The sequence below is a fragment of the Letharia columbiana genome, assembly GCF_014066305.1.
Source record: "Letharia columbiana isolate WasteWater2 chromosome Unknown Sc0000060_s0, whole genome shotgun sequence".
Classification (NCBI taxonomy): Eukaryota; Fungi; Ascomycota; class Lecanoromycetes; order Lecanorales; family Parmeliaceae; genus Letharia; species Letharia columbiana.
In genome coordinates, this window is record NW_023501103.1 from 106933 (window position 1) to 129083 (window position 22151).

General features: G+C 48.5%; 10 protein-coding genes across 10 annotated transcripts; 7 read left to right on the top strand and 3 right to left on the bottom strand.

The window, feature by feature from the left end:
* Window positions 1–664: 664 nt before the first annotated feature.
* On the top strand, window positions 665–1555 carry HO173_011249 (uncharacterized protein; the record flags this gene model as incomplete). Its single annotated transcript, XM_037313130.1, has 1 exon — window positions 665–1555. The coding sequence occupies one exon, from the start codon at window positions 665–667 to the stop codon at window positions 1553–1555; it is 891 nt and encodes a 296-aa protein (XP_037160011.1).
* Window positions 1556–2272: 717 nt separating this feature from the next.
* HO173_011250 (uncharacterized protein) lies at window positions 2273–2572 on the top strand (the record flags this gene model as incomplete). The annotated part of the gene is made up of 1 exon (XM_037313131.1): window positions 2273–2572. The coding sequence occupies one exon, from the start codon at window positions 2273–2275 to the stop codon at window positions 2570–2572; it is 300 nt and encodes a 99-aa protein (XP_037160012.1).
* Window positions 2573–2601: 29 nt separating this feature from the next.
* Window positions 2602–2822, top strand: HO173_011251 (uncharacterized protein; the record flags this gene model as incomplete). The annotated part of the gene is made up of 2 exons (XM_037313132.1): window positions 2602–2765; window positions 2819–2822. 2 exons carry the CDS (start codon window positions 2602–2604, stop codon window positions 2820–2822), a joined length of 168 nt encoding a protein of 55 aa, XP_037160013.1.
* Window positions 2823–3213: 391 nt separating this feature from the next.
* Window positions 3214–4161, top strand: HO173_011252 (uncharacterized protein; the record flags this gene model as incomplete). Its single annotated transcript, XM_037313133.1, has 1 exon — window positions 3214–4161. The coding sequence occupies one exon, from the start codon at window positions 3214–3216 to the stop codon at window positions 4159–4161; it is 948 nt and encodes a 315-aa protein (XP_037160014.1).
* Window positions 4162–4405: 244 nt separating this feature from the next.
* HO173_011253 (uncharacterized protein) lies at window positions 4406–4696 on the top strand (the record flags this gene model as incomplete). The annotated part of the gene is made up of 1 exon (XM_037313134.1): window positions 4406–4696. One exon carries the CDS (start codon window positions 4406–4408, stop codon window positions 4694–4696), a length of 291 nt encoding a protein of 96 aa, XP_037160015.1.
* Window positions 4697–5056: 360 nt separating this feature from the next.
* On the bottom strand, window positions 5057–6063 carry HO173_011254 (uncharacterized protein; the record flags this gene model as incomplete). Its single annotated transcript, XM_037313135.1, has 2 exons — window positions 5057–5736; window positions 5793–6063. The coding sequence occupies 2 exons, from the start codon at window positions 6061–6063 to the stop codon at window positions 5057–5059; spliced, it is 951 nt and encodes a 316-aa protein (XP_037160016.1).
* Window positions 6064–9814: 3751 nt separating this feature from the next.
* Window positions 9815–11137, top strand: HO173_011255 (uncharacterized protein; the record flags this gene model as incomplete). Its single annotated transcript, XM_037313136.1, has 2 exons — window positions 9815–10094; window positions 10152–11137. The coding sequence occupies 2 exons, from the start codon at window positions 9815–9817 to the stop codon at window positions 11135–11137; spliced, it is 1266 nt and encodes a 421-aa protein (XP_037160017.1).
* Window positions 11138–16230: 5093 nt separating this feature from the next.
* HO173_011256 (uncharacterized protein) lies at window positions 16231–17412 on the bottom strand (the record flags this gene model as incomplete). Its single annotated transcript, XM_037313137.1, has 1 exon — window positions 16231–17412. One exon carries the CDS (start codon window positions 17410–17412, stop codon window positions 16231–16233), a length of 1182 nt encoding a protein of 393 aa, XP_037160018.1.
* A 950-nt stretch (window positions 17413–18362) lies between these two features.
* HO173_011257 (uncharacterized protein) lies at window positions 18363–19883 on the bottom strand (the record flags this gene model as incomplete). The annotated part of the gene is made up of 2 exons (XM_037313138.1): window positions 18363–18533; window positions 19791–19883. The coding sequence occupies 2 exons, from the start codon at window positions 19881–19883 to the stop codon at window positions 18363–18365; spliced, it is 264 nt and encodes an 87-aa protein (XP_037160019.1).
* Window positions 19884–19931: 48 nt separating this feature from the next.
* HO173_011258 (uncharacterized protein) lies at window positions 19932–20605 on the top strand (the record flags this gene model as incomplete). Its single annotated transcript, XM_037313139.1, has 3 exons — window positions 19932–20201; window positions 20267–20353; window positions 20411–20605. The coding sequence occupies 3 exons, from the start codon at window positions 19932–19934 to the stop codon at window positions 20603–20605; spliced, it is 552 nt and encodes a 183-aa protein (XP_037160020.1).
* Between the last annotated feature and the right edge of the window lie 1546 nt (window positions 20606–22151).

Here is a 22151-nt window from a genome sequence, read left to right on the forward strand (position 1 = left end):
TGTTGGTGGCAGATGCTGTTTGATGCCTATTTCGAGGCGGGTTGAACTGACAGTCAACGAGCTTTTACCGCAGAATCACAGTACGCGTAGAGCCCGGGCGATGGATTTTCAGGTCACTACTTTTGAAGGCTTTCTTCAGATCTTCGAAGATCGAAATCACGTTTGAATTATCTTCACCGTAAAAGGTTCACTGAGAGATTACGTTGTGCTTTAGTGAGAGAAAGAGAGAGAGGATGTCGTCAGTCGAAAAGCGCATAGGTGGCTCGTATTCGTAAAGTCACGTGCGCCGGCTTCTGCATAAGATTAGTAGATCGCCACTTTCCGAGGTTTTTCACCGCTCTCGTGTCTGATCTCTTTACTTTAGCCAACAATTGTATAGGTGCTACCGATATCTTGTTTGCCCGCAGTATATCTATAAGCTACTTCGGCGGTGGAAAGGAAGGCTAATAGCTTCCAGCCTGAACATGTAGATGTTACGGGAGCGAAGAGCTAATGCACTCCACCCTACGAGTACTCCCTCCTCCATCCAGTTGTGTCTTATCATAAACTTATATTACATCCCAACGCGTTGGGTCTTGCCAGGCCGGAGCCCAACTGGAAACATTGACTACGCGATACTCTACCTTAATCTGATAGCAACTTTAACTGCGTCCTAATCTCCAAAATGGCTCACAAGGTGCCGAGCGAGCAGTCCCCAGACCAGACTCCTGTTGACTTCGACATCAACAAATTTCCATCTATGAGCGCCATCTTCTGGGTCAAAACATTCTTCCTCAAAAGACTCCCACTGGAACTCGTCGAATTAATCCTCGACCATGCCGAATACTGGCCGCACACCACTACGATCAAACCTAGACTGGAACTCGTGCGGACCCCAGTCAAATGGCGTGGCACATCTTCCGATATCGTGTCGAGAACTTGGCCGAGTCGCGAATCCGAAGCCATGCAAGAGGTGCTTGGCTTCACGCTATACTCGCCACCGTTGGCTTCCGAAAGTAGTCTTACTCGTGCTGCTACGTTAAAAAGGGGACTACGTCGGTTTATGAGTAAAGATTCGGAGATCTGTTTGCCACCAAGAGGTCAAAATCCTGCACGCATGGTTGTCTTTGAAGTCGGCAGTCAGCGGTACGATATTCAACCCGGCAAATTCTGTGATGTTGGTATCGTTAGAGAAGACGAGCTGCTGCTCGGACAGGACGTTCCGATGGTAGAGGGTCAACGGAGGAATTCGAGCGTATTGTCTGCTTTCCGGAGTACGCAAAAGCTGTCGAAACCCTCGAAGCCAGACAAGACACAACACCTGGTCGCCCAAAGAGAATGTTGGTTCTCAGCGCAAGCGAAGGCGGAGAGTAAGTACGTTATCAAACTGAGATATGACGAAGACGTAGACGATGAAATCAGGAAACACGCCGATGAAGATACGATGCCTACCACAGCAGACTTCATCAGAAAGCTGAAAGTTGGCGATAGCATTGGACTATGGGCACCCGTTTTGAGAGGCAATTGCGTGTATAAGATCGACGAATTGAAGATGCATGCCTTCTGGGCGGTCTAAAACATCTACCAATTTTCGATTATCTGCCGCTTTCCGCGAGAAGTATCCGCCGTCGCGACACGCGCCTTTATGCAACCATGATCATATTCTCATGTGCTTTTGACTGCTCAGGGAAATCGCTCTATCCACGTTGCCTCCTCCAAGCTGCAAGATTTGGCCTTTTTTGTATCCCAAGATGAGGGCCATGACTTCATTAGCGCTCCTTTTTCGTAGCTTCATGCTGGTCTATGCGTTATCCTTGCCTTCGTAAGTATCTGATGTGGATTCTTTCTCAAGCTCTCCAAACACAACCAAGTAAGCTTTTCGAACTACTCAAATTTGGGAGTACGCAATAGTAACAATGAGACATGCAGCCTATTAACCCTCAATGCGCCGCCCTCCCCACCAGGCTTCGAAGTCCGCATCCGTTTCAACAACACCGTATCTCTTAATCCGCTGGACGTATACGTCAACCCCATCGGGCTCATCTATCGAGCCGTGCAAAATAGCTGGGAAGAAACCGTTGAAGGGGCATCAGGCGACGCGTACGGCGTGGATAAGTTAGTCGTTAGTACTGCACCGGCTACGATAGCCAACCAACTCCGGAATTGCCATGTTGCTTCGGGACTTTTACAAATGATCTATATTATACTTGATGGGAACAGATTTCGTCTGATGCTGGCCCATTATTCCCACACAAGAAAGAAATTGGGGGTTTGAGCATGCTCGAGTGACGTTATGAGGAATGATGGCCTTTCCAATGACAGTCTGAGCACCTTGTCGAATGACAGATTAGATACACCGGGACCCATAGTTGACCCAGACGACCACGTTTTCATCGTCACCCACTCTTACGACAGCGAGATACTTGTCAACGAGGAAGTCTTCACGTCAGTTCGCGACGGCTTAACGAGATCAGCGGTAATCGACAACGAGCATTCCTGCAACGCTTCCTATGCTGCTAGTCTAACAAGTAAATTTGTTCTTGGGGTTCTGACCACTCGCTCTGAGACGATGCCGCTGAGTACTTCTATGTGAGGAAACTCTTTGGTTTACTTGCTTTGGAGATGGTTGCCCGGGACAAATACGCTGAGGTGGTATTGGAATTGAAGTATGATGAGGAGAATATGCAGGATGAGTCTATGAGCCTTACGCCGGTCTTGGTTAACGGAACAAGTGGGATGGCGAGTGAGAGGACATCGATCAAGAGAAGTCTAGATCTGTCTGCAAGGTCAGTACCTTGGAAAGTTGAAGCTGTGAGGTGAGAGATGACTGAATTGCTAGCTGATTGCTACTGACATCCTTTGGGAAACTTCAATTCTATCCGTCAATTCACTCTAGCAATATTTGCCTCGCTTCCAGCTAGGCCCCTCTTTTTGCTTGCATGGAAGGTATTGCAGATTTGCTCTTGCGCTTTCTCTTCATTCATTTCAGGCCGCTTTGATCAGATGCAAACATCTGACTGGCCACAACGCAAGCAAACCCTACAGCATTGAATAAGCTTAAGGCTCATTGGGTCCCTGAGTTTCTTAGTTCCTTATGAAACTTTCACTTCGATAGGCAAACCCAAGTCACCTTTGCTCCTGCCATCCGTCACTGTATAATTTGCAAGGCCTGAGTCACAATAACCAATCCTTCCCTCTCAACTTATCGCTTACGGCTCTCACCTCCTTCTGATCATGGACGAGCCTCTTGATACTAGAAGTGTGAACAGAAACAACGAGGAGTCCAGCACAGACCTGGTTGAGCTTGGGAACTTGCACACACCAGGAGAGGACCTTCAGGAACAAGCCATGCAAGGAGAGAAGTCAGGCGAAGGGAATGAAGATGGAAAGGACCACATCACACTCTTGCCTTTCGAGGTCATGAGTAAGGCATTCGCTCAGCTCTCTCGCGAGGAACGCTTGACAACCACTTCGCTCGTGTGCAAAAAGTTCATGGACGTCAATCGCTCATACATCTACAAATTCATCCACATCAGTTTGGGAAACCAACGAGAAGGGGGGGAAGACAACCCAGGTTTGGAAGAGTTCGGAGCATGGTTCGCTACCCTACTCAAGCATGACCAACTGCGCGGTCGCGTCGTCTCGTTAGCCTTCAAGGTTCATCACCACGACCTGTACCTCCAAGTCCAAGGACATCTGGAAAACTTGGTGAAACATCTTAAATCTTTGAGAGAATTGTCGCTCAACCCTCCACCGTCGCGCTACGACTTTCCAACCAATCCAATGACAACTTTTCTGCGACTGGATTTCCACTACGACAGGACCACCTTCTGGCAAGGCTTCCCTAGCCTGCCGCCGCTCGAGCTGACGCAGTTCTTCTACATCGACCACATCCGCAAGCTCCAGATCGAGCACATTTCCTTGGCGCCAGAGCTGCATCGCGGCCCTTTCTCCATCCGCCGAGACCAAACATCACTCATAGATGATCTGCGCTTCATCGACTGCTCTCCCCAAACCGTGGGAAAATTGCCCGATCTCCTACTCTTGCCTCAATCGCTCAAATGTTTCGTCCTGGAGACAAAGTGTCCGTGGTCCGTGGCACAGACCCCCCCGTGCACGACCGCATACCATGGACGCACAGCAGCTTTACCAAGCGTTAGAGCCTCACTGTCGTACTCTTGAGACGCTCGTCATCGCGTTCAGCGACGGCGCAGGGTTCCTGGGGAAGCCGACATTGTCCCTTGCGGGCTGGTCGAGTCTGACAACACTCGCTCTCCCGGAGGCATTCCTCGTCTGCGGGCGTGCTAAGAAGCCTTTGCATGCCGTGCTGCCTTCCCGACTGGTCGAATTGCAGATCCAATTCCCTCTGCTTAAGCCATCTACTATCCTGCGTCTGGAACAGCTCGCGGAGAACAAGAAGGATTGCATGCCCGAGCTCAACCGCGTCGTCGTGTGGCATCAGGGCCGGGACCAAGAAAACGCGGCCGAGGGTGGCGATCTGGGGGATTTGGAAATGCTCCAGGGTCTGTTCGGGTCTGTCGGCACACAGTTCGGATGGTGCTTCGAGTCGGCGTTTGCGGGGACTCCGCTGGGGAAGGTGTTGGGGGTCGAGAGCACGGGGGGTCGAGGCCAGAATGTCCACGCTCACGTGCTAGATGCCGGGGGCGCTTCGGGGGTGGGGCTCTATTACGACGAGGATACGCATTCTGTCTTTTGAGCGGGGCGGGAGGTGATGGGGTTGGAGACTTTTGTCACTGGGCACGAGAGAGGGAGATGAGGTATTGGGTGTGAGGAGGAGACTGGTCGCTATTGCATAGGTTGTTCTCAGAGAGCATGCGCGATCGATTGAAGAATGCCATGGTGGTTGGACTTAGTGCTCGAATGTTGCATTGGGTATCATTACGTACAGACGCGATTGGCATGAGAAGACAGTATTGGCATGACCTGCATATTGCCCTGTTAGTGTCTCATCCGCATGCCCCATCACATACCCTAATATCCCATCACCTCTCAACCCCGTAACCCTGATTTCATCTGACCGATGTATAAAGCCTTTTTCGATCTTTCCCTCGGCGCTTCAAAAGTAACCTTGCGGTTGCACACTTGGTATCTCAAGCCCTTTCCACCTCTCTCGGGGCGCCTCAAGCCCCGGAACCTCTTCGCTTCCATATCCGTTTCCAGGCCCGCTCCTATAGACCACAGCATTCCGCTCCGATCGCCTGGTCCGTAGGATGAAGAGTACGGCGACCGCTACGACCAAGAGCAGGAGTGCACCCATGATAGACCCGACTATTATCGCAATCTTTTTGCTCTTGCTGAGACCACTCGTTGTGCTTGAGGGAGTAGGAGGGGTTGATGGTTGTGTGGGTATTGGGGTGATGGCGCTTGAGCTTGCGATCCTTGAAGATGTGGTAGGAGCAGTGGTAGGAGTAGAAGTTGCTGAGGAGAGAGGAGTGTGGGTTGTAGCGACAGAGGATGTCGTGGTGCTTGACGTGCTGATTCTCGACGACGAGGGACTAGCTGCTGTGGGATTAGATGTCGCGCTGGATGCGGCTGTTTCTCCCCCGGCCTGTGAGTTGGTCCACAAGACAGGCCTTTGTCCAACGTCTAGCACGATATTGAAATCATTGCTGATGAACGTGGGTGGAGTTGCGCTAGAGGCGCTGAGGTCGGACACTTCGAAGTGGCACACCCAGGCATTTCCGTCATCGAGAGGTACGAGAGCCGAGCCTGTTGCTGGAACAGACTGGTTATATGCTGGACGGTGGAGTCAGATAGGGATGGAGTCCACGCGGGAGGCCAGGAAGACCTACGATAAGCATAGTGGGCGGTGTCGTTGGGATGTTGGCACCGGAGTAGCAGATATGGAGCGACAAAGTTCGAAGTCCAGGATGCATTGACTGTATCGAGGTAATTGTATGTAGGGAGCGTGTTGACGTCAGGGTACAGCCATTTGTCGGCAGGAGAAGGTGGTGCGGGAAGGGTCGCAGCACAGGTTCTTGTGAGGAGTGTCGCAATGAGGGCGGTGGATTTTGCGATGCGAGATGTCCTGGAGTATGAGTAGATCCTGTTGGGCGCGCGCATCGCACAAGAAGCGAGGTTCTGAGTTCAGAAGGACGGGGTTTCCTTCACCATGCGGTATAGTATCAAGCGCCTAAGATCAGCTTTACGAGGCTGGGAGCCATGCAATCGTTGCAGCAATTCAAAGCTACCACGAGCCTTGAATTGAAGCAACTCGAGGAAGAAGGAAAGAGACAGCTTCTCGGTAGCAAAGCCTTGTCAATATGTTGGAATTCAGCATCTCAGCCCTGTTATGCTTGGCAAGGACTATAAGTAGCAGTACTCCTCCATAGAAAACAACAAGCCGTCATCAAATTCATCACAATACCTATCAATGAAGCAAAATCCTACCTACTTCGGCTGACGTGCTGTAGAAAGGAGATTGAGATGCTGGGTTGTGGCGCTGCCGTTTCATCTTGGAAACTAATTATACGAGTATGCACCGACAAGGATCAAATTGACCGCCCAGCTGAACATGGACTGCAATAAATAACATTGACTGCAGCAACATGAAAAGCCTGAAGAGAATAGCATCAAGATCTCCAAATTCGGCAGGAAATGAAGTTATCTAGGAGAACTGTTTGTATCTCTCTCTTCAAGTTTGAGGATGGACTTTGGAAACCCGCTAATCCGCCTCGCAAGGCTGATCGGCGACGCTAAGCTTCAATCGCCGAATTTCAACCCTCTCTCTTCTCGCTCTCTTGCCTGACTATTGAAATAAGACAGCCGACGAGAAATGTATCGAAGAGGTGCTCCAATTCTATGCCTGCGCTGGTTGACCCGAAGATAAAGCAGCTCAGACCCAAGAATAACCACAGGATCGGGATTCTACAAACACTGGTGGAACATCTCGAAACCCTCCGAGTTCTATCGACGCACTCACATATTTCCCCGCTCACCCACCTTAGTCTGCACTCGTGGTTTTGTACTTTCGCCGTTGTGGATTATTCTCTGCTTACTTCGATGATTTATGTGCCAATAATGCGTGTTCGGAGCCGTGCCGCAAAGATCATGGGTTCTAGTGTCGTAAAGCAACAGGGTCATGAGAATATTCGAGTTCTTGCTACAAGTACGGTGGTTTCCACGGCACAAACAGCGTCTGGCCTGTAAGACATACTCAACACATTTCCCACCTTGTATCTCCTCCAACGGAAGCCAGAGACAATATGAAAACAGTGTGGGTGGGGCGGAGCAGCCTCAGCCGTGCCGTAGATCCATGGAGGTCATTCAAGATTCAGGTTCCCTCGATGGCATTGACTAAAGGCATGGGTTGTCTCTAATGTTTCTTTCATCTCGCAACCACTTCTGCGGTTTGTTGTTAGGATATCTCGCGGAAGCATTATCACACATTTCGAGAGGATGAGTCTTGACGTTGATAATCCTCATAAGGACGCCCCAGTGCTCTATCAACCGCCGTTCATTAGAAAAGCGCTAGAAGAATTCAAGTCGCCCGAGGTCCAGTACGTAGTGGAGATCTATTCGTCGCTAGTCAAGGGTCCCCTATGGTCTTGTCCGACTTCTGATTCCCTGACTGAGGATGAATCGCCTCCTCGCTTAATGGCAAAAGGTTTCTCGGACTTCGAAAGTCGACTTCTACTTGACAATTGGGCTCCCCGTTGTCACAATATTTTGCATTGTTGCCACTCCAGTCTTAAGATCGTTGATGGCTGCGGCAAGGCTGAGGTGCGGTAAAGAATTAAGTTTTATAGAAACACACCGTACATTCCTTGCATCAATTAAGCTTCCTCATACGTTCGACGTGTCTGATCACGTCTAATTATAGACCCACGGTGGGAAACCAGTCAACTGCCTCGGTCAGCAGCAACAACGTCTCATCTCTCCACCCTACTACCTCCTGCACGAGAATCAGTACTCCTTCCACGGCATGCCCAGTGGCGGTAACGCTAAATTCAGCACAAACTGTAACACCAACTATCCCAACTCCAATCTGCTTGGCATTTTGGTATACACATTCGAGGACTGTATCGGGGCATGCGCGAGCTACAATTCTAGGATGACGCTGCATCCTAATTCGACTTGCTCAGCTGTGGGATACCGTCTAGACTTTCTATAAGCTGAGCCGGGAAGAGGCGGCAATTTTTTCCTGCAGAGCAAGAAAAGATCTCGGGACAGTAAGGAATGGAAATGCCAGCGCTGCGGTACTGATTACGGATTGATGTTCCGAGGAGATTGTGGCGTCTGTGGATGAGAAAGCGAAATCATAATTTCCCCAGTCAGAACACTGACGATTTGCTGGGGTTGGAATAACTAGATATCTCAAGGCAGAATTATATTAGCGAGGGACGAGCTAAGTGCGTGGCACGATTCAGCATAACAACCTTTAACAATCAAAGACTGTCCCAAGCAGCCGGTATCGTCGTGTCCAGCTCCACTCCAGATGTTCAGCTATCGTTGCCTTGACGGCGAATTTGTTTGACTGATCATCATTTTTGTGTTGGGGTACTCTACACGTGAGACGAGTTGACGCTTGAGACATCTTATCCGAGTTCATACGTCGACTCTTCAGGCGGTGAGGATCAAGAAGGAAGCAAGGTATCTTGAAGCAACCGCCTGTCCCAACAGTGTCCGGACGGGACGACAGGAGCTTTGCGGAGTAGAACACGAGCGTATCGAGTTTTGACCTCGGAAAGTCATTCGCGTTGGGTCAGCGGCGTTACAATTTACGTACAGGTCAAAGCACATACCCTGTTTAGATGCTGAGATTCGAAAATGACGGTAGAGAACCTTCTTGTCGCCGATTGCCAAAGCACATCTTGCAACATCAACGGAGCTCTTCCAAGTGGTGGAAGTGGGTATAAAGTAAGTAATAGAACTTGCATGGTTTTCTGCCAAGACAGATCTAAGACATTTCGCGCTAGAGATGTGCGCTAAATAACTTTCAGCATTTAGCGCGCCAACCATATCCCCAGATCTTCAATTCTTCCCCGGAACTATCACACGCCATCTTGCACCGTCCCGTGCTTTTATGTCCAACAACCTGGATATATACTGGGATGAGCTCACGTCAAGAAATTCTCCGATTGCACAAGGCTTCCCCAACTTCTACGTGGCTTCTAGACTCTTGCAGGGATAGGAAAAGGCTTCCAATCTGACATGAGGCTTGCTGATCCTAATCACAAGCTCGTTCCTGACCCCAGCCTGATCCTTCCACTGACCACTCACACCCTCCGGCCGCCTTACCGCCTTACCGCCTGTCTCTGCCTGCTGTCTTTCCGCTCCTATCAAAGCTCTGGAGTTGTGCACGGAGTAGAGAGCTTGGGAGAGAGATGAGGCCCACAGGACGAGATCCTTCGACATAGAGATCTGTATCAAAAGGACTCCCACATTCGCACTTGAAGAGTAGCTGGTGTCCAAATCGCCTCATCACTCTCCTTCAGAATAGGCAGTGCGTAATCGCCGTTGGACCCTGTTGCGTGCTAGGCGGGTCTGTGCTGGAACGCCATCAAGATATTTGCGATGGTTCATTGGATGTTTGCAGAAGCTATACAAGCTTCCCTATGATTCTTTGCATCTTTTCGCCCATGGGCTGAAATTAGTTCGTCTCCTAGATCATGGACTACAATAACCCATTCCGTCACCTTTCACCTTTTTCACCCTTGTTTTCAATCAACGAGCGAAGACCTTATATTTTGACGGCCCTCTTCGTACATAATTCTTTCATGTCGCTCCTGCTCTTCATTTTTCAAGCCTTTCTGCAACGGTCTCATCGCCGTCGGTACATAATCGTTGACTCGCCACCACTAATGTTGCAGCAATGTTTGAGATTCTAAGCAAGCGCGCCACTACAGGCGTCACAGGCGCCCTCCCTTACAACCCGGTTGAATATTGTATACTTGCGGCGGGGACAGCTATTGCCTGGGCATATACCATTGAACTCGATCTAGTCATCTTCTATACCTTCAGGCGTCGCAAGGGTCTATACTTCTGGTCGCTTCTAATCAGCTCGTGGGGTTGCACACTGCACGCGTTGGGATTCGTCCTCAAGTTTCTCGTCGGAACTTCATGGCTAATTGAACTTCCCTTCGTCGAGATAGGTAAGGCGAATAAATCCTATCCATTGACGGACCCTTATCCCGACTGACCATTCTCAGGATGGGTTGCAATGGTTACGGGCCAAGCCTTTGTGCTCTACTCGCGCCTTCATCTCGTCGTTCGCAACCAACGGACTCTTCGATATGTGCTCTGCATGATCATCTTTGATGCGTGCGCCCTGCACATCCCGACAATCATCTTTACGTATGGGAGCAATTCGCCCATGGCCAACTATTGGACGCCCAAGTTCAACATCATGGAACGCATCCAGCTTACGGGCTTCTGCGTTCAGGAGTTTGTCATCTCCACGATCTACATCACCTCAACGGTCAGACTCTTGGGATCAATCTACCACAGCATGACGCGAAAGGTAATGCTACAGCTGCTCCTGATCAACTGCATCTGTATCGGCATGGACATCATCCTCATTGGCCTCGAGTTCACAAACAACTACGTTGGCGAAGCGTCCATCAAACCTATGATTTACGCCATCAAGCTCAAACTCGAATTCGCCGTGCTCAATCAGCTCATGGGCCTCACCAAGGCCGGTTTCACGGAAGAAAACCAATGGCAAGGCCGGGAACAAGCCGCCAGCCATGAGCTTCGTAACCGCACTCTGGCCTCGCAAACGACAGCGGATCCCGAAGCAGGTCCACCCCGTAAAGTCGGCAATTGGACCAGCGCCAAAGGCATCCGAGGTTCCTTCTCCGGCGGTCGCATTAGCGTGACTAGGCCGGATGAAATCTTCAAGACGCATCAAGTCGATGTTGTCAGCGAGCCAAAACCTATGGATGAATCAACTACATCCTCTTCGACCGCGGTGACCGTCGGTGATACTGGGATCCCACCCAAGGTGAAGAGCCTAATGGGTACGCCGACTGTATATATGCCAGGTCGGCCATCAAGGCATTCCCGCGCAGATCCCGGCGGCCGGCAACACAGCCCTAGCGAAAGCGAGCAGGGGATTTGCAGAAAGAGCACAGATAGTGAGAAAGAAGGCACTAGATGGATTGACGGCGATGTGTCGACCGTCCATGGGGAATGATAATGAGGGGAATCCGCTATCTGGCATAGCGATAGCAAAACACTTGTACAAAGCATTCCATAGACACCGGCGATACCATGTACACTAGAGTACCATGAGTCTTTCTTTTTTTTCCCCCGCCGATAATGCAGGGCTCGGTAAGCGAGCTGAAAAATCAATCTTTCGTACCTGCATCCGCGCCTGCCTCAATGAGGAATCCATCTGGGCCCGCGGACCTTCCTTTCCAACAAACCCTCCTTCCCGGGGTTTTCAACATGCGTGCCTATCGCATCGAAAAGCCAGAAAAGACGCATGCATGCATGTAAGAGGTCATGGCGCTGCGGACCCACTCGACGAGCCCCCCCGTCTTTTTGCGGAGAAAAACCCGTTGAATCGGATGGCTTCTCAAGTTCTCACATACTTCATCCCTGGAGTTGCATTAGCGCCACTTCCTTCATAACAGGGGAGGTGATTGACTAAGGTAAAGTAACCGCTGGTACGGAGGGTGGCATCAAAAGTCCTGCACATGCGCTAAATCTCTTGGCATGCTTGGCAAATATTCTGAATATTTTGAATATCTTTAATATCACTACTTTTTACTTAATAGCGACGTTAATGCTATATATACGAGTATATATATATGAAGTATATATATACGAAGTATATACGCGTTATAGCGACGTTATAGTTATATATAAAGAGTATATTTATTAAATTATAATATTAATACTAAACGCACTAACTTATAAGAAAGAAGGAGAATCTTAAGACTTTATATTATATATAAAGTTCTTAATATAGCTATAAAAAGTAATCCTCTCTATATTCTCTATATTAAAATATCTATAAGTAAAGCTTAAGCTATTAATTATAATAACGATATTAGACTTTAAGTATTTATTTTAATTAAAACTAGCATTATAACTTAAATTATTACTACTATTATTAAGATCTCTTATTTTATTATTAATCGTCTATAGAAATAAGCTTATATTAGAGAATTTGATTTTAATAAATCTTAGAAATTACTACTATTATATGTGAGTAATATATTAAAATCTAGACGACTCTTAATTATTATTTTCGAGATTAAGAGTGCTATTATAGTCGCTATATAAAGAGATTACTATAATTATAAGAAAACTTTATTTATATTAATTACTAAATAAAAACTCTTATTAATAATAATTCTATATATACTTAAACGAAATAATTTTCGACCTTATAAGATTATTAAAAAACCCTCTCTTACGAAAGCTATAATGAAAGCTCGATATTAATTTACTTTACGATATTAAGATTAAACTATAAAGAAGTAAAAAAAGATAATTTAAAATAACGAAATTAGTATAATCTTAAATTCTTAGCGAGAAAAAGTGCGTATATAGTAATAATCTAATGAAATCTTTATTAAATTTACTATACGACGTCGTTTCGTAGATATTATAGAGTTTATATTCTAGAGTTATTTCTTATATAATAAAAAGAGATTATATTATATTTGAAAAGTCGAAACTATAATTAAAAAGAAAGAATATATCGCGAATCTCGCTAAAATTAATAATACTTTAGAAACTAAGATTAAAGAAGCTTAGAAACTTAAGATCGATATACGATAAATAGATTTACGAAATCTTTCTAGTAAGAAACCCGAGTGAAAGTTTACTACTAAGACTAAAAAGTTATTATTAAGAGAAGAAGAGGGGAATTAATTAGTATCGCTATCAGAAAAGATATATATATTTTATTTCTTATACTTTCTTTTACTAGATATAGATTCTTATTTTAAAGCTTCTAAAATTTATTTAGAAGTATAAATGAAGCGACTTAATATAATAGTTATAGAAGATAAGATCTCGATCTATATATTAAAGTATTAGAAAATAGTTTATATATTAATAAATATTATTTAAATAATCTAATATAATAACTCTTCGAATCTTAATATAATTAAGTCTTATTAACTATAAATAAAGCGTTAAATTACTTAAAAGATATATTAAGAACTCGTAAAGATATCGAGAAACGATAATTATATTACTAGAATTATGAGTTTATATAGAAGAGGATTTGAAGTAAATAGAGCGAATACCGAGATATATTATAAAGGTTATTCGTCTTAAAAGCGGTAACGAGTATGAGAAGGTTATAAGAGGGTAATATACGGCTCTATAACTCTATGAAGCGAGTAAATAAATATATATATAGCTATATAAAGCATTGTTACTAGAAAATAAAGCTATCTAAGAAAAGGTTAGATTTATTAAAATGCTAAGCATGCCAGAGATTTAGGTGTGTGGTTTTGGTGCCACCCTCCGTAGCCTGGCGGGGGAAGGTCAGCATTTTAGGTACCTTTAGGCTTTGGTGGGGTGGTGGATCGGCGCTTGATCCGGCTTTTGGTGGAACTACGGTACTAATACCCGGACTACTTTAAGTAAGATTAAGCACCGCCACAGCACTTCTGCGATTGGTGTGGCTGTACGGTTTTAGTAAGGTATGGCGTACGTTAGGCGCGGACCTTTACGCAAATCGTGAGTGGAGACGGTGTGGTTCGTGGGTTGACAGTTTGTCGGTTGGATGGTGTTGGGGTTGGTGATGATGGTTGTGGGAATACTGGTAGAGCAAGCTGAAGGGTTGGTCTGAGGTAGCTCACTGAGGGTAAAGTAGAGCTGTCCTTAGAGGCAATGAAGTAGGGGAGTTTCTTCGTTCCGTTTGATGAGTCTCGGTGGTCTCATTTTATGGGCATATATTGCAAGCATGAGCTTGCTTCGATCCCATCGCTTGATTCTGCCATCAGGTCGTCCTCTTTTGTTTCTTGTTGGTTGTGGATCATCGCGTCCTGTTTGCCTGCCTCTTTCATCTCTGCATGTGCGTGGCATTTGATGTATTCTCACTTCAAAATTCTTGGATTGGGCTTGTCTTACCGGCGAAGCGGTCCTTGGAGAGGATTCAATGCCGGGTAGGCTACAATGTTTCTCCGGATGCATTTGCGTCGTGATCGGCTGTGTTCTGGTGGGAAGTCGCCCCCGTTCTTCACTAGGTTCTCACACATAGATACGAGAAGTGTCCAGACTGGAAAGACACTCAGTTTAGTTACTATACAGATGGCGGGCATGAAAAAGGTGGCCATGGAGCCAATAGTGGCAACAAGGTTGGTTGTCCTCGATGATGAAGTCAATCACGTCAAAAGCAGCATAGTCACTGACTTCACTCACAAGAACTCCAACGTCCTTGCTTCAGACATGCTACCTAGATCACTCGCCTTCGGCTCCAGAACCCTACATCGCCAGGCTTCTTCGGCTTTATTGTCTCTTCGCCCTTCCACAATAAGCAACCATCGAGCTTCCACCATGCCCCTCTTCCGCCTTATCACCCCTGACGGTACCATCGAGTCTCACGACCGCGGAACGATCGATCGAGACGGCAGCATGGTGTTGTGGTGAGTACTGGCCGCACCCTTCTCGGGCATTTTCCCCCGGCCATCGCCAGCAGTCATCGACTTCATCTCTCAAGCCAGCTCCATCCTCAGAGGCGCCACCCGCAATGTGCCCGATCTCATCAAGCTCAAACCCTGTGACAGCGACATGGGCCTCGCTATCTTGGAGCAGTACAAGGAACGCATATCCGTGACACACGGACGAGAGGCCCAGCGTACGAGCAGTAGGGGACACAATACGGAACCTATCGCGCATCTTCCCCCCCGCAAACTTTTGTCCCGGCTCGGTCGGGACCGCCGTCGGCGGACTTTGCTGACGATATCCTTCCAGGCGATTTGTACCACGACCTCGGGCATTTCCGTCTCCGTGAGCGCTTCCAATGGAGCTAGCCTCGCTGAGTCGGTGACGCTGAGCCCGCAAATTCTCTTTACGAGGTCCCGGCGAATGAATCAATCAGTGGACCCCGGGGCCGGGGATCTCGCATTCGCTATACCATGTGGATCTTCGACCCGAAGCAAGGCTGCTCACGAGCGAGGCTGCCATTCCCCACAGCTGCCGTCGTCCGAACCCGTAGGATTGAAGTAGCTACTACGCGAGCCGAAGCAGCATGTCCACACCGACCATCATCATCATCATCATGGCGCGCCCGTTTCGCCAGTTGGTGGCAACGATTGGGATGTATGTGTGGGAGGACGTCTTGGACGTTTGGGCGGATGTTTGTGAGAGGGCGAGGGGGGCTTGGGTGGTGGAGGACGGTGCGGGTGGGAGGGGTTGGAGACGGTGAGGGAGGGAGAAGGGGGAGAAGGGGGATGTGCGCTTGAGGGTTGAAGGGGTTGTGGAGTAGGAAGTTGTGGGATTCTTGCGATTGGTTTTTGTTAAGTCGAGAGGTCGAGCTAAGCGTGCGTCTTTGTGGTTTGAGAAGGATTATGATACGATTGAATTGCTTCATCGTTCTCTTCTTTCAGAGATGCGGATATGCTCTCGCAGCATTACATCCTAATTCTCAAACGCTGTCACTGTTTCACAATTCTGGAGTTGTCAATCATACACTTCCATTCATTCAATCTCACGTCCCTCACGTGAGGCCCGAATCTAGACCCCCACCCCACTGACCCGCCTGTCAACTCAGATACCCCCCCCCCCACCCCCACACCCACCCTCCCTCCCTCCTCTTCCACATCCCCGACCCCAACCTCGACATGACCCTCTCTGACCACGGCCGCTATATTTCCCGCGCTCCGGTCTTAAACTGCCGCAACCGCGCCGTCGATGATGTGTTCATAACGCATCAAGGGCAGGCAAATCAACAATCCTGTGGGTATGGAAAAGAGCCAGTACATATCGGATCGATTGCGGTACTGGTACTGTGATATTGAGTGTGTCGCCAAGCTCAAGTATGACATGGGGGATGTGGATGGCAAGGGTGATGGGATTGGATATATTCACCAGGGATTTGAGACGGTGGAGATGCCTATGTATGTGAGGGGGAGGGCCGAGGAGGCGGTGCTTGCGTGAGAGCATTTGGCCTGTTTGAGGGGCCCAGGTGGAGGGAGTCTGAGCATTACTGGAGAAGGTGCTGGAGCGGTACATTATGTGTTGCACTCCCATGAGGTGCAGTGGTCTTGGCCCTTGTTCTAGTTCGAGTGGACTCGATTGGGGAAACGCCGACGCAAATGGTTATGGGGCATCTCTGCAAGAACACCCGCCCGGACCCTCTGCTTCCATACCCTTCACGTCGCAGTCCACGACCATTGCAGGATCATCGCATCTGAAAATTGTATGCCACAGCCTTTCGAGCGTGTGCCCAAATTTGGGATTGCTAGGTATGCTCTTCCCTCTGTCCTTCTCGAACCACGTCGGCTCAGGCTCCGAGTGAATCCAATGATCTGCGGATGCATCGACGAGGGCCTGAAGATATTGGTATATCTCACGGGGACGAGCAAGGACTCGTTTCCGTGACACGATGAAATGGCCATTGAAGGAAAGGACATGCCCTTGCAATCGCTGGCACACATCTCCTTGCAAGATAGAGTAGATCTGCGGCCACAGCGGATAGAAATCATCCCGGCCCATGTCTGTGCAATGGCCGCAATAGCAGATGTCATGCTTCCTGTCCATGCTCATGAATCCCGTCTCGTTGCCAAAATCAGCCCGGAGCCTATCTTGCAGCCACTGCGTCATTTGCCCAGAGCCTTCTTCCTGGGCCTTTTTGAGCTTCGCCTGGGCGAAGAGTGTGAATTGTGGCGGATCGTCGTAGACGCTGAGCAGATGGTGCAAGTAGGTGCCTCCTTCTCTCCCCACGTTGGGCAGCTGGATGACTTCATCCGCCCCACTTGCTTCCTTTATTGCCGCGAGCTCCATCGAACCCTTCGTGTAGATTATGATCCGCATTCCTAGCTCTTGCATGTAGGGTATCGAACGCAGACTGTCCGTCCAGACTTTGATGTAGTACGGCTCCTCGGAATGATGGGCAATGACGACGTCGAGTTGTGGTTTGGGTGTGACTAGGATCTGGGAGTCAGGGATCGCATTTGGTACTTTGTTGGGTTTAACGCCATCAGAGACTGTAGCTGATGTGCCCTTCAAGTCACTGGTGGTATGCAGCTCCTCCGAAGACGGTGCAATTGATGCATCGTTCAAGCCAGAAGAGGAGGTATCAAGGGAGGTTATATCAGACACTCTTTCCGAAGATGGCGTTGACTCATCCCCTGAGGCTCCGACATCGTGGTCGTAGGATTCCCGAAGGAACTTGGTCGGTTCGAATGTATGGGAGAGCAAGACCACCAGGAGGATGACTACAAATGTCCCGATTGCATATCTTAAGAGCCATTGCCTTCCACCACGGCTTCCTATCTTCATGGGTTGCTGTACGACTAAAACCAGTTTGGCGCGGAGTGGTGAGGGATAAGGCCAACAGGCTTGCAGGAGAGCCCTGTGCCAAGGCGCGCTAGCATTCCGGATCTACCACAACCATCTTCGAAACAAAGACCAAATCGACAGAAGACGCGGAAGACCTCTATGATGATGAACATATACTCGGCTTCACCCTCATCTGTAGTTCATCCCCATTTGCAAGCCCTGAAATCCGATAAACCCTGGGGGGCGGGTTATGGGGAGATAACCCCAAAAGCTCACCCCAAACCTACCATAGCCCCAAACCCAGGCGAGTTCCCCCGCCCACCGCTCGAAGAACTCGGATAGACTTAACTACACCTTTATATAGCTTTATTCAATAAAACTCCGGTTTCATAAATTCTTAAAGCTTTGAAAATGGTACTCTACTTGTACGTTTATATTTTATTTTCTCAGTTCTTTTACAATACTGACAAGAAACACCGGACTGTGAAATTTCGGAATTGAGTAGGTTCAGGGTGCGCTTTTGGGGTGGTAACCCCCAGAACCCGTCCCCAGGGTTCATTCGGATTTCAGGGCTTGCAAATGGGGGTAAATTGCAAATGGGTCTGAAACCGAGTAAGTCCAGATCCGCACAGGCCAGTGGTCAGAAATACTGTCAACCCTAGGAGCTCACGTCCTCTTATTTTTGTATACTTTCATGGGCATGAGACTGAATGGATTGACTGTTCATGTCACTTCTGGGGAACTTAGGATCTCAGCTAGGGTCTCCATGCACGACTTCTACTCAGTCCTCTTGTAAAGGCTATCAGGGCTAATCAACAAGATACGCTTGGGTGCAGTTGAGATGTTGAACAAGTGGTCCAGTGTCTAAACGGTACCTGGATACATTCTCATGTAAATGCATATCAATGTTTGAGCAAGATTTCAAATAGCTATCCGGTCAATATTCTATCTCATATAGCATATTCCCTGAATACGGCCCTGTCGACCTGCAAGTCCGTGGTTGCGATCGAGACGGCAAATACTACGTTATATGCTCGCAGGTATGTGTCACTGCACTGTGTCTTTCCGTGGTCTATCTGGGTCCCGCAAATCGGTGCTGTAGCTGAGGCACAAGCACGGTCCTGCCCATTCGGTCATTTGCGTTTCACCAGCCAAGGTGGAGAAGGGCAGAACGGCAGCAGCAAAGACCGAGCCTACGCAGCCAGTACTGGACGGCAACTTACAGGAGCAAGAGGACTGGGAGCAGGTCGTGAGTCATGAGGTGGAGGTGGATGACGATTGGATCAAGGTCTGAAAGATGTAGATGTCCGAGGAGTACCGTTGATAGTGGCTGATGGTAGGATCGCCGAAGTACCATCAAGAATTTGCTGACTCTGCCAGTCTCTTGCTTAGATCGAAAGGGTATCTGCGTTCTACATGTCCTACCGGTGCTTCGGCGAGCGAAGTCGATGTTTGCTGCAGCTTACGTGGCTGATTGTTCGCCAAATTTGAGCTGGTCGGCAAACAGTTTCTTGCTTAGATCAAAAGGGTAACTGCATTCTTCGTGTCAGATAAATGCTTCGGCGAGCCAAGTCGTTGAATTTTGCCTCGAGTTGACGTGGCCGGTTGTTTGCCAAAGTGAGCTGGTCGGCAAACATATTTTCGCATCCTACCATCCGTACAAGAACAGCAAAGTCTTCCTCCTTTCTACTTTGGTGATCCTTCAACATGTTTTTCCTGAGTCCGAACAAGGGCGGAGGATCATTACAATCGATGTTTCAGACTCGGTGGCTTGAATTATAAGCCACAGCGTCGTATTGCTCTGGCGAGATCTCTTGTGGGCTCTCGAAGAAAAAAGCCAACTCGGACCGATGAGGAAGTACTTCTTCCCGAATGGAACCTAGGTGGGTTTCAAGTCTGATGTTGAAGTCCACAATGCTTATATATCGAGGTAAATGTAGAGCAATAATGGCTCATCGATGTAAAAATGGATGGAAGCCGACGGCAACTTCGGGATTCATAGACCAAACCGTGGAAAATCGCCTGATTCGAAGCGTTGCAATTGTGAGTAATTACGAATCGGCAAGCTAGGAAGTCTGTCGTCTGTAGACCACTTCGAATTCTGGAAGCACGATCTACAAGACACGCAGCCTGAGTCTTACATCACGTTAGGAGCATACATGCCAAGTCATTCCATCAATACACACCATGAAGAGCCTAGAACATGAAGCATCGACCCCGACCAGGTCTTCGACCGAAGAAAATGCCACTTGATCTATCTTTTTGACCGAAATCTAAAAATATGCATGTAACGATTGAGCACCGATCTTGAACGAGAGCATGGACTCGGTAAGGCGTCATATCTCTTTTGCACAAGACTTTGTTCTGATGCATAATACGACTTGCTGAACACTACAAAGGTAGCGCATGAGCAGCTGTCTCCCAATCTGTGCTACTGTTCTACAGTCGTTCCCGTCGGTCTTCCCATCCATCTACCTCACCCAAAGTGACAGCGTTTTCTTGCGAGATCACCCCTCGACATGTCTATCTCAAAGGTTTTCCCCTCTGAATCCAGCGAGGCGCTCAATGTCCATCCAGTATTATCACCCGCGTCCAAGAAAGACCTCGAAGACGCACTAGATGAGACCATGTCTGCCGAAGATGCACAGAAGAAAGCCTGGGTTGAGGACAATCGGAGAGATCTCTTCAACGCTTTCGCAACATGTAGAAAAGTGGACCTTTCTTCGCATAAGAACATCGAGGTCTTCAGTGCAGTAGAGGGTACCGATGAAGATCTGCGTAAGAGCTTGGTGAGTACTGTTATCTTGGCGCGTTGCAACATACTCAGAGTGAATAGAACTGACGCTTGATGGAGAACAATATATACGAGAAATATGGCCCGTTGACCATGTTCGATAAAGGAGTTGACGGTTTGGCTCGCCATTGGGTGGTAGGATACCAGGTTCGTAGTCCCCACTCCGGAAAATGAACGCAATGTGCTGAGATAGCAATGTGGAAGTCCATGCGCGGGACACAGACGGTCCAGAAGGTCATGCTTTACGTTGAGGGAACCGAATGGACTCGCAGCTCTCGAGTCTTGGATAGCCTTACCGCCATGATCCAGGCGGAGGATGCCGGATTTCCAGACGACGAGGACTGGGCCGTTGTGGAGAAGCCGGTCGGGGGCCTTGGATTCAAGCATTGCAAATCCTGAAGCTGGCCCTCGAGAACTTGATATACTGTTTGGCGGGTTTGGAGACCGGAAGCGTTTGGAGTTTCCTCACCAACTGCTGCTTTGACAATCTTCATCCCACGCCTCACACGCCTCACACCTCACACGCCTCACACGCCTCACACGCCTCACACCCTCACACGCCTCACACACCTCGCACACCTCGCACACCTCTCACACCTCTCCCAATTTCCAAATATCTTCAATCCTTTTAACCTCACAGCACTAGAGGTGTCATAGATATGGGTTCTGGACCCGAGCAGACGGAATCCAGAGGGATACCCACGAGGAACTGCGGGCCGAGTGCCATGTCTTAGAAGAGGAGAGGCACGTCCTCGAAGAGAAAAATGAACGCCTACAAGGTCAAATTCACGCTGCCAATGCTCAGGTACAGGAGGATTGAGAAGTGGACCGTTCATCGGATTACCGGAATGACATCCAGAAGCTCAGTCGTGCCATTGACTCAAAGTCGCACTGAGCTAAGCGTGAACCGGTCGAAGAGCGTTTCTATCACGCCAGAACGAGGACGGAAGTCCGCTGTCTAAGAGACAAATGGGATATCACCTACCGAACTGCCCGGATCTTCAATCTCCAAAAGCCCGTAGGCGACCGTCCTATGCACAGTGGAAGGACCCATCCATAGGCAACAACCCACTGATGCTGAATCCAAAAGAATCAAGATTTTCTGGCAGCGTTTGGACGGTATTGACTCCATCCACGGGCAAAGTGTGATCCTTCGAGACATCAAACCCGCTAACATAAGCGTCGTGTCGTTGAGTCCTCTGATGGCAAGGTTGATTGATGTTGCAATCTATCCGTGGAGGGTGCTCGGCTGAGACGCGTGACAGAAGTTCGATTGTTGTTTCTATGTTTTTGTAGCTAGCAGGCGGAGAAATGGTGGCGAGGACTCAATTGGAATGAGAGCCCATTCAAGCGTACCTTCGCACAATCAAAGACTTGACTTCCAACCCATGCGCCGTCCGAAGATGCCTGTGACCAGGGTCATTGGGCTCGCCCGTCTGCCTCGCCACCTCCGATCTCGCGGAAACGTTCATTGCCCCCTGATTCGCCGCCTTGCTTATCTCTTCGGCGGAAGTATGTACCTCTGAAAGCGAGGCTCGGGTACGGTCGTCGGTGAAGGAGGACATGAGAAACGTCGGTAAATCGGCCTATCATTTTTCGATAAGATGTTACCACAGTGTATAGCGATGTGTATAACACAATTTACTTAACACTTTAGGATTACACATTAGGTTGTTATTTCTTTCCGTGTTAGCTCTTCCGTGCTTTTTCTTACCGGTCTCCATTTCTGGAATACCTAAATATCTGACCAAAGCCCATCTACGATCCTCCCAAAACACGCTTTCCAAGATGCCTGACAGTAGTGTCCCTCGCGAGTACGGCAGCAAAAAGCGTGACACAAGTTTCCCCCCAGTATCAGAAAAGAATCTCCAAGACGCCCTAATTGACGAGAAACCCGAGAGCCCGACCCCCCGAAACCATCAGAGCATCGCCTTGGACGCGCAAG